General features: G+C 48.1%; 1 protein-coding gene across 1 annotated transcript; it reads right to left on the reverse strand.

Annotated features, from left to right (window-relative positions):
- Positions 1-342: 342 nt before the first annotated feature.
- On the reverse strand, positions 343-1,206 carry LOC124682896 (Werner Syndrome-like exonuclease). Its single transcript, XM_047217502.1, has one exon. It carries the CDS (start codon positions 1,142-1,144, stop codon positions 476-478), a length of 669 nt encoding a protein of 222 aa, XP_047073458.1. The 5' UTR covers positions 1,145-1,206; the 3' UTR covers positions 343-475.
- Between the last annotated feature and the right edge of the window lie 9,848 nt (positions 1,207-11,054).

Raw genomic sequence — 11,054 nt, forward strand, 5'->3', positions numbered from 1 at the left:
TGCTTGCTCTTGCCCCTTAGTGAGCCTTGTAATCTTGTATTGTGGCCGTTAAGTTAATATATCTTTGTGTTAAAAAAAAGATTGCTTTGGTGAAAGGATTAGAAATTTAGAATGCATAGCAAATTCGGCAAGTGAGATTTGATAATTTGTAATTCAAATGAGAATTTGGTGAAGAAACAAGTGCCAAATCTGGAGAGCAAAGTAGTAAATTTGAAACATCCTACGTTGATAATTGAAAGAAGCGCCGACATGCATGACATGAATAAAATTAACTGGCACTCCAGCCCAAATGTTGAGTAAAACTGTAAAAGGAGTCCTAATCATCACAAATGTCTGTCTGCTTCCGTTGATTCATTACAGATCCATAAACTCGTAAACCATAGTTCTGCTTAACGCTACGAGATCACGAAGACACGAACGCACTAGCAAGGTAGAAAGGTAGAGTTTGCAGGAACCACGCCGTGCGTCCATTACCTCAGTCCTCGTCAGAGGCGTAGTCAGAGGTGTAGTCCTCGGCAGCGGTAAGGCAGTGTGCAGGAGGGTAGTCGCCGGTGAGGAACTTCCGGCCGATCTCGAAGGAGGCGAAGGCGTCGATGCAGGCGTAGTGGATCTGCTCGTCCGAGAGGCGGTAGGCGTCCCACGGGCCCACCCTCACACTCTGTGGCTTCTCGATGTTGGCCCCCATGACGGCGCTCGCGATGCCCTTGAGCCCGACCTGACGGAGCCAGGGCATCTGCATCCCGTCCGCCGCGAGGCCGCGCAGGTCGATGGTGTTGGCCAACTGGAGGCGGTAGTCTTTGCTGAGGAGGTTGGCGTCCCTCTGCAAGCGGACGCCGACGAAGCGGATGCCAGGGTCGGCCAGGAACATCGCCAGGTCGGAGGGGATGTAGTCGGCGTGGATGAGCTGGAAGATGAGGCAGCGGCGGCCGACGCAGAGCTGCAGGAGCGCCACGGGGTTCTGCACGCGGCTGAAGCTGGGGCGCCACTCCACGTCCAGCCCGACGATGAGCTTGTGGTAGACCCAGCGGTACATGTAGCGGATCTCCCGGAGCCAGCGCTTGACGGCTGTGCCGGAGGACGTGACGGTGGTCTTGATGCTGTGCCCCTGAAAGGCCACATACGTGACGTACGTCTCGGCCGCCATTGGCTGATGCTCCTTGCGAGCTAGCGAAGACGATGAGGGAAGTGGGATACTGGAAAGATGGATAGGATCGGTGGGGTGAAGAGGAAGGAAGACAAGAACGGCGTCAAGCACAGCATGGGGCGAGGGGTATTGTTATGAGATATCTTAACGTAGAAGTCCTTAAACTATTGGATATTCAAGCAAAGCAAAAGTATCCAAATCGAGATGCAGTATACTGACAACTAGTGGTACACCTAGTGTTTTCTTGATGGAATGTCTTCGAATTTGTAAACGGAAACAAGAGGGGTTTTTCTGAAAGAGAGCGCTGGGAAACTTGTATGCCCTCCTGCTTCCTTGCTGCCCTGGTACTGTAGCTGTGTAACAGCAGGTCGGCTAGTACTGTGTCTGTGGCAGGACAAGACATGGAGGGAAGAAGGAATCAAGCTGTCAGGCGAGGCGCTTGACCAGTCTTTTCGCTTTGCCATGGTCAACAAAAGCACTTCTTGTCGGATTTGACCACACGGATGACGGCACCCGCATGTCATTTGTGGTATCGAGGATAATGGAGAAAATTGCACAAAACAGTAACTCTTGGGCTGATTGTTACACATACCAGTGACTTTAAATTTTGGTTGCAGAGACCAGTGGCTCTAGCAGTAATTAGTTGCAAACAGCTCTAATTAATAGATTATATGCAATCAAACAACATGCTTGCGTTTGGAAGCCGCCATAGCCTTTGCCCTTTCCACCTGGCAGCCAAATTTTTTTTAACAGAGGAGGTCTCGAAGGGCCTAGAGCTTCATTGCAGTCAAAGCGGTGGCAGTACAAATTACAGAAAGGGTCAAAGAAAAACTAGAAATTACAAATCGATCCTCACAATTTGCACAGAGGACCATAAGAAAGAAACAGGAAAAGCAATCCGGTCTAGCTCCATCTCCACCACTGCAGAGCTCGCCGTAGTCAACCTGCATGCCGCCGGGGACAAGACCACTTGGGGCATGAAGGTGGGAGCTAACCACGACAAAGCTAGAGAACCTCCGCCGGAGGTTGATTGAGTCCTGGAGGTGACGGCCGTGCGCCGTCGCTCGAGGTTGGAGGGGCCGCCTTTCGGCCAAGATGAACGGCGACAGAGGCGCCGTATGAAACCTCCAGATGAAGACCTGGAAGTGACGGCCAAGAGCCATCACTTGAGGTTGGAGGGGCCACCCCTCGGCCATGTAGAACCACGACAGTGGCGCCGTAGAGAACCTCCGGTGAGAAGCATCACCGCTCCCCTGATGCAGATCCAGTGGGCAGCCGACCAAGAGCTGTGCCCCCTCCCCAATCACGCCACTATGACAGATCAGGGGAGAAGCTTGCAGCTCCGGCCTTGACCACCAGATCCCGCCGAATCAGCCTTATTTATGTAGATCTCCTCTCCCTTCCACCTCCTCAACACCGGCTCCGACCACCGGAGCACCTTGAAGCAGTGGAAGAAGATGGTGCGGCGCCAGATCTGACTGAGAAGATCCGCCGCCTCCCTCCCGGCATAGACGCCAAACGCCATAAAGGACCAAAACCTAGACCTACCACTACAGCTATGTACTCCGGCCGACTATTCCGGCGGAGAGGACATCGGAGCGGCCCGACGGGGAAGAAGAGCCTCTCAACTACTGTAGCAGGACGAGAGAGGGGAGGGGGAAATGAGAGCTCCCTGGCAGCCAATTGGTACCGAGTTTTTTCACATCTTTAGATATAATAGCCATTACAAAAAGGAAAAAATATAAAATCAATGTCTTGATTGTGTGATAAAACACGAGCAATATAGCTTCATATATGATAGTGACATATCAGAAATAGGGAATACTTCGGACAAAATTAGAACTCGTCTCCACTAATTTTGGAGGTGGTCCAAAAAATAGTCCGCCGGCAATAGAGTAATTGGAGGCGTTGGGAAATCCCCCTCTGTTGTGGGTATACTTCATGGGTGTACCATCGACAGTGCCTAGATCCGGCAAGTTCGGGTGGTCCATAGACGGTGATGGTGGCTTATGGCCCATCGGGCGGCCCAGATGATGTAGATCAAGATGGATGAAGTCCAGCCCAGGAACGAGGAGCCGGATCCATCGACCAACTCTGGAAGTCGAATCCGGCCTGGCCCATCAGGGGTAGACGGATCCAGTATGGCGTATAAGGAAAGTTGGATCCTTGACATGCACGGCAATGTAATATTCCGTAGTTAGGCAACTTGTATTCCGGCTAAGACTCTCCGTGTAAACCCTAGATCCTAGTGCCTTTATAAGCCGGATCCTGGGAGCCCTAGAGGCACAACCACAACTCATTGTAACAACGCGAAAGCGCTCAGATAATTCCAGACAAGCAGCAGTAGCCCCTGTCATCGTGCAGGTGTTCCGAAGCTGGGTAAATCGCGTACCACCGTCCCGAGGACTCTCCGCCCGATGGCCCCTACTTTTTCTCCCCCTCGTTAGGAACCCTCCTCCGAGGTACCATCGAATAGGAAATGACAATTGGCGCCCACCGTGGAGCCAACGGCGTCTAGAGGCCAGAACCGGGATGGTTCCGCCATGGGAAGCTTCAACGACTCCATCGCCGTGGGGCGTGTCCTTTACGCCGAGAATTTTCCGATCGTCCCTCAGGACGAGTGCTGGATTCCGGCTAATACCGACCCCATCAAGCTCTCCATCATCCCAATCGGTGGCATTCACATCTTCATCGACGAGACCGTCGATTCCGACGGAAACGCCCTGGTAAGTAACGCTGAAGCGACCGCCGCTGAGCAGGACACAGTCGAGAAGATCCGATCTGAGCCGCAGGAACTTCCTAAGGAAGATTCCGCCTTAGATCTAGTAATTTCAAAGCCCACCCAATCCGCCTCTGAGCAGAATATAACGGTGGAAGACCAATGCAGATCTGCCTGGGTCTCCCAGGTGTTAGAGAAGCAAAGGTACCACTTCGTGCAGTTCCTCGCACATACCGCAGGAACCGCCCCTCCTCAGGATGGAGCTGAACCCATGCAAGTTGAGGCTGCCGGAAACAGCGATACTCCGGATGAGCAAGAGGTTGCCGGAGACAACAATGCTCCGGATCAGCAAGAGGATACCGGAGACAAAGAAGAGTCAATACTTGACAACCTAAGCCCACTATCTGACGATGCGACCTCCATGGACACATAGGAATGCAACCGTGTTAAGAAGGAGTTGGAGGATGAGGAGAAAACTAAGGCAGAATCCGCCCCGCCAAAGGAGGTCCTAGGAACTTGTAAGGGTATTTTACCCTTATCCATTATTTTGGTAACAATGACACCGTGCTAGTGTATTTGGACTAATACATGACTACTAGATGATTCCCAGGTATTAGCCAAAGAGGTATAAAGGTGTATCAATGAAACAAGAAGGCTAAAGGTGACCCCCCATTTCAACAACAATCAAAAAGGGGTTACAGGAGAAATCCGGTCACCGCCCGGTCCAACCGGACCGAGCAACCGGCCGATCCGGCGTACGAGCCGGTCGACCGGTCGGAAACCGAGCTCCACAGTTGGACCAGCAGGTCCGGTCTATGGCCCGGTCGACCGGGCTCCTGACCGGCGGGTCCGGCACCACGTCCGGTCGACCGGTCGGAAACCGGGCACCAACCGGAGAAGAGCCAGAACGACGCAAAAGGTGCTCCGGTCACCAGTCCGGTCTGACCGGCCTCTGGACCGGGCTGTCCGGTCTGTGGTCCGGTCTGACCGGGTTTGTCGGGAAGAATGCTGAGGTGGCAAGTGGCAACGGCCAGATTTTGAAGAACACTATAAATAGCCCTTCTCCTACCTCTAGACGAGTTAGGCAACATACTATAAACTGTTCTTGAGCTCTCTCTCTCTTACTCCATTGCTAGAAACACCAAAAGCCTCGAGATCTCCCTCCTCCTCCACCCAAACTCAAATCCCTCCAGGGAATCACTAGAGGAGGACCCGATCTACCGTTCTACCAAGCCAAATCTCATTCCCCCTTGTATTCATTGAGAAGCTTGCTTCCTAGGGTTCCTTGGAAACCCTAGGTGGGCAAGAGGAGTCCGGAAGCATCCGGGTCTGTGGATTTGCTCCGGGCAAGATTGTGAAGGTTTGGAGGCTACCTCAAAGTCTACCACAAGTGAGTGAGCTATTCCTTCGTGGGATAGGCTCCGGAGAATAGGGTGAGCCTTCGTGGCGCGGGGAATCCTTCGTGGGACCTCCACTCCTCCAAACGTGACGTACCTTGTTGCAAAGCAAGGGAACACGGGAATACATCCTCGTCTCCGCGTGCTATCGGTTATCTCTAACCGAACTCCTTACTTGTGATTTAACTGCTCGTGAGAGCCTTCGTGCTTGAGTTAGTTGTATCCTCATATAGGTTGCTTCACCTAGTTTGCATTAGGCTCATCTTTATATTCCGCAAAGCCTAATATTGCAAAGAAAGAATTAAAATTTGTAGAAACCTATTCACCCCCCCTCTAGGTTTACCATCTCTATACTTTCAATTGGTATCAGAGCCAAGACTCTTATTAAGGGCTTCACCGCCTTAAGAGTGAGATGGATAAACTCTTCGAGGGTCTAGATGAAGACTCTAACCTTTCGGTTAAAGAGATGAAATCTAGATTCTTGGCATATGATGCCGAGAAGAAGAAAAAGGAGGATGAGCTACAAAACCAAATGACGAAATGACCGCCATGCTTAAGAACCTAACCGCGGGTGGAACTCTTAGTGGGGCTTCGGCTTCTAAAGAATCCTTCCATGAGGTTGACCATAGCTATCCCAAAAACACTTCACCCATGCCTCATATAAACCATAGTGGGACCGTTCCCCATTACGATGGAACTCACTTTCCTCATTGGAAATCTGCTATGGAATCTCATATTCGCAGCTGCAGGTGTGGAGCTATGGGAGCTCATTGTTCATGGATATCGGGAGCCACAAGATCCTACTCGGTTGTCCTCCACCGAGTTCTACAACCGTCAACTCAATGCATCCGCACGTGACAAGATTAGAAGTGGCATCAACCGCAAGCTTCTAGATCAAGTTGATGACATTGTCTCCGCTAAAGAGTTGTGGGATCGGATCGTAGTACTCCAAGAGGGAACCGATTTGATCCAATCATCTCTCTATGAGACCGCAAAGCAAGAGGCCTACCAGTTCATGATTCGAGATGGAGAATCCGTATTCGATGCCTATGCTAGGCTTGGTGCTGTGAAAGTAAGGATCAAGGGTCTTGGTGCTGAGAAGTACAATGACGGATTCGAGATGAACGAAGCCTTCATAAAATCCAAGGTCATTGCTATGATTGCCGTCAAACAAGAAGACACCAACCTTGGGCTCAACTTGCAAATCATGACCAAGAGTGCCGATCTCAACTCCGATGATCTAGTCTCCTATGTGGCCGCCAATGAAAACATGGCCAAAGCCGGAAAGAGGCTCAAGGCAATGAACCGTGTTGATGAAGCTTCACACAACCATGAAGCGTCACACAACCTTGCTCTCAAAGCTAGAGCCGACCTTGAAAGCAAAGAAGACCTTGAAATTGAAGAAGAAGAAGAGATGACTTCAACTAGTGATATGGCTACCGACTTTGCTTTCTTTGCCAAGAAATACAAGGCAAAGTTTCCGATGCTCCTCAATGACAAGAAGAAGAAGAGAACTTGCTACAATTGTGATGAAGATAGCCACTTTGCAAATGAGTGCCCTTATGAGAAAAGGGTAGACAAGCCAAGATTCATCAAAGGGGTCAAGCCAAGATTGAAGCCAAACCCAATCAACGATCGATTCAAGAAGAACAAGGGAAGAGCCTTTGTTGGAGCCGAGTACTTGTCCGATGATGAAGATGAAGATGAGGAGAAGGAGGCCGGGGTGGCCGGTTTGGCTTTCTCCAAGCCCGGGTCACTCTTCACATATGACTACTCCAAGGACTACTCCACGGAGAATGATGTTGGTTCCTCCCTCATGGCAAGAATCACTCAAGATGATGACTCCGATGACTCTTCTTCCTCTACAATCGTTGGTTCTTGTCTTATGGCAAGGGAAACCAAGGTAATGGAATCTCCACCTTCCCTATCTAGTGTTCTTGATGATGAAAATGAAAATCAAGATGAACTAAGTGTGCTTAAGGAACTTTACAATGTTAGATGCACCCTTCGTGGTGATGCTCTTGTCAAGTTTGATTTCTTGATGGACTCTCTCAAAGAAAAGGATGAGTCCATTGAGGAATTAGAATATCAATTGAATGAAAAGGAACGGAGATTCAATCTCCTAAGACAAGAGCTAAAAACCGAAAGGTGCATATCTCAAGGCCTTAAGCAACAAATTGAAACCTATGAACTTGATAAAGTTAAGGACCTAGAAACTATTGATAGGGCTCAATCTTTGACTCAAGTGCTCCACACCTCAAAAGAGGAACTTGAAGTTGCTCATGCCTCTCTCACTAGGGATCTTGACCACCTTGAAAGAGCTAACAAGCTTGTAAAGGATGAGCTCAAGAAACTTGGAGAGAACCATGACCTACTTCAAGAAACCTACATGAAAGCACTTGAATCAATGAAGGATCCCATTGTTGTTGAAAAGCATGCTAGTTCCCCTACATCTTTTACTAGTGAGCATGCTAAGCTTGTTGAGGAACATGTTCGTTTACAAGAGGAACTCTCTTTGCATGTTGAGACCAATGCATATCTTGAATCCTTGGTGACTAAATATGGTCTCGACTACCATCCTAATGAATCCTCTTGTGAGCATGCATCTATTCTTGAGGAAAATGTTAGGTTAACAAAGGAACTTGCAAAGTTCACCACCGCCAAGAACAAGATGGGATTGGATGACCTCTTGAGTAAGCAAAGGTCAAACAATCAAAAGTATGGACTTGGATATGTTCCCAAGTCTCACAAGAAGAACAACTACAAGAAGGAGAAACCCGCTCAAGATAAGAACAAGAAGGTCACTAATAATGGCAAAGCCTCAAGGGGCAAAGCCACTAGTGGTGACCGCACGGGGCCAAACGATCACTATGCATTATTTGTTGACTATTATGGTGATGTTTATGCTAACTATGTTGGCCCTCCTAATGGCTATGCTTATAGAGGGTACTCAATTTGGGTACCAAAAGATATTGTTGCCATTGCAAAGGAACCCATTAATCGATGGGTTCCTAAATCCTCTACTTGATTTTGTAGGGGTATTCCTCCAGGTGGTCCAAAATGGGTGTTTGATAGTGGATGCACCAATCATATGACCGGAGGAAAAGGTGTGCTTGATCAATTCATTGAAGATATCAACAAGAAGTCAAGCATTACCTTTGGTGACAACTCAAAGGGAAAGGTACTTGGGTATGGCAAGGTAGCAATCTCTAAGGACTTGTGCCTTGAGACGGTTATGCTTGTTGAACACCTTGGCTATAACTTACTTTCTATATATCATCTTGCCGATGCCGGTTACAATTCATATTTCACTAAATATTATGTACAAGTCTTTAGGAGTGACAATCTCAAATTGGTCCTTGTTGGATATGTGGAGAACAACCTTTACGTGGTTGACCTCTCGAAAGAGAGCCCCTCCTTCTCCACATGTCTAATGGCGGCCAAGCATGACGAAGGTTGGTTGTGGCATCGCCGCCTTGGTCATGTTAACATGAGAAATCTTAAACAACTCCTAAAGGGTGAGCATATTGTGGGACTAACCGGCGTTTCTTTCGAGAAAGATCGTGTTTGTAGTGCATGTGTAGCCGGAAAGCAACTCAAGAAGAAGCATCCCATCAAGAGTATTGTTTCCACATCTAGGCCTTTGGAGCTCCTTCATTTGGATCTCTTTGGGCCATCACATTATGATACTCTTGGTGGGAGCAAGTATGGACTTGTCATTGTTGATGATTACTCAAGATACTCTTGGGTCTTTCTCCTCAAGACTAAGGACGAGACTCATAGAGAGTTCATCACCTTTGCCAAGAAAGCTCAACGTATGTATGAATCCGAGATCAAGGCAATTAGGACCGACAATGGCACCGAGTTCAAGAACTACACTATGCAAGAGTTTGTTGATGATGAGGGCATCAAGCATGAGTTTTCGGCGCCATACACCCCTCAACAAAACGGTGTTGTTGAAAGGAAGAACCGGACTATCATTGAGATGGCAAGAACCATGTTGAGTGAATTCAACTCACCCCACAACTTTTGGGGAGAAGCCATCTCTACGGCCGTCCACTACTCCAACCGGCTCTTCCTCCGTCCCCTCCACAACAAAACCCCATACGAGCTCCTTACTGGTAACAAGCCTAATGTCACATATATTCGTGTCTTTGGATGCACATGCCTTGTTAAGAACAACAAAGGGAAGCTCGGTAAATTTGAAACTAGAACCATAGAGGGTATATTTGTTGGATATGCGGAGAACTCTCATGCCTATAGATACTACAACCGATCCTCCGGGACCATTGAAGTATCTTGTGATGTGGTGTTCTTGGAGGATAATGGCTCCCGAGTGGAGCAAGTTGTTCCATGTGTTGCAGGTAATGATGATGATCCATCCAGTGCTATCAAGAATATGGGCATTGGACACATCCGGCCCATGGAGGTTCATAATGATGAACAAGATGATGGAGGAGATGTTTCAAGCACGCCACAAGTGGAGCCTAGCTCAACTCAAGCCGAACCATCATGTGCAACTCAAGAATCATCCTCTACTCAAGATGAGTCACAATCCGAAGAACAAGAAGAAGATCCTCATTCCATGGAGCAAGATCATGATGACGATCAAGAAACATCCTCAACTCATGATCAAGCTCAAATGGTCCCTCATGATCAAGTACTAGCAAGAGATGAATTCATTGATCATGAAGGAACCATCCAGGAAGATCAAGGCCGCTACAAGGGCAAGCGACATGAAAGTGGATCAAGTCCTTGGTAGCATCTCAAGAGGAGTGGTAACTCGTAGACACCATGCATTACTTATCACTTATTGTCAACATCATGCTTTTGTGTCTAGTTTTGAACCACTCAAGGTACATGAAGCCTTGGTTGATCCGGATTGGGTAATTGCCATGCAAGAAGAATTGGAGTGTTTCACTCGTAATGAAGTATGGTCTCTAGTTGAGAGACCCAAGGATCATCGCATCAATGTCATTGGGACCAAATGGGTATTCAAGAACAAGCAAGATGAGAATGGCATTGTTATACGAAACAAAGCAAGGTTAGTGGCGCAAGGGTTTGCCCAAATAGAAGGTATGGACTTTGAGGATACCTTTGCGCCGGTAGCCCGTCTTGAAGCTATTCGTCTTTTGCTTGCATTTGCATCTTTCCACAATTTCAAATTATATCAAATGGATGTGAAAAGTGCATTTTTGAATGGTCCCCTAAAAGAAACCGCATATGTGGCACAACCCCGGGTTTCGAAGACCCATGCCGAGCCCAACCACGTGTATTTACTCCATAAGGCACTCTACGGTCTCAAGCAAGCTCCACGTGCTTGGTATGAGTTCCTTAGGGATTTCTTACTACATGATGGGTTTTGCATGGGTACGGTCGATTCCACCCTTTTCACCAAGCGGGTTAAAGGGGGTGGCCTCTTTATATGTCAAATATATGTTGATGATATTATCTTTGGTGGAACTAACCCCAATCATAACAAAGCTTTTGAGCTATTGATGACTAGGAAATTTGAGATGTCTATGATGGGAGAGTTGAAGTTCTTTCTAGGCTTCCAAGTGAGGCAACTTGCAAAAGGCACCTTCATCTCTCAAGAAAAATATGTGAAGGACATGCTCAAGAAATTCAACATGACCAATGCAAGTCCAATGAAGACACCCATGCCCGTAAAGGGGCAACTTGGTTCATGTGACGGTGAGAAGGATGTGGACATAAAGGTATACCGCTCCATGATAGGATCCTTGCTCTACCTTTGTGCCTCTAGGCCGGATATCATGCTAAGTGTAGGGATGTG

This window comes from Lolium rigidum, chromosome 1, assembly GCF_022539505.1.
Source record: "Lolium rigidum isolate FL_2022 chromosome 1, APGP_CSIRO_Lrig_0.1, whole genome shotgun sequence".
In the NCBI taxonomy this organism is placed as follows: Eukaryota; Viridiplantae; Streptophyta; class Magnoliopsida; order Poales; family Poaceae; genus Lolium; species Lolium rigidum.

What these genes read in the sequence shown, in the direction of transcription:
- LOC124682896 (XM_047217502.1), bottom strand. Translation starts at nt 1,144, where the DNA reads ATGGCGGCCGAGACGTACGTCACGTATGTGGCCTTTCAGGGGCACAGC.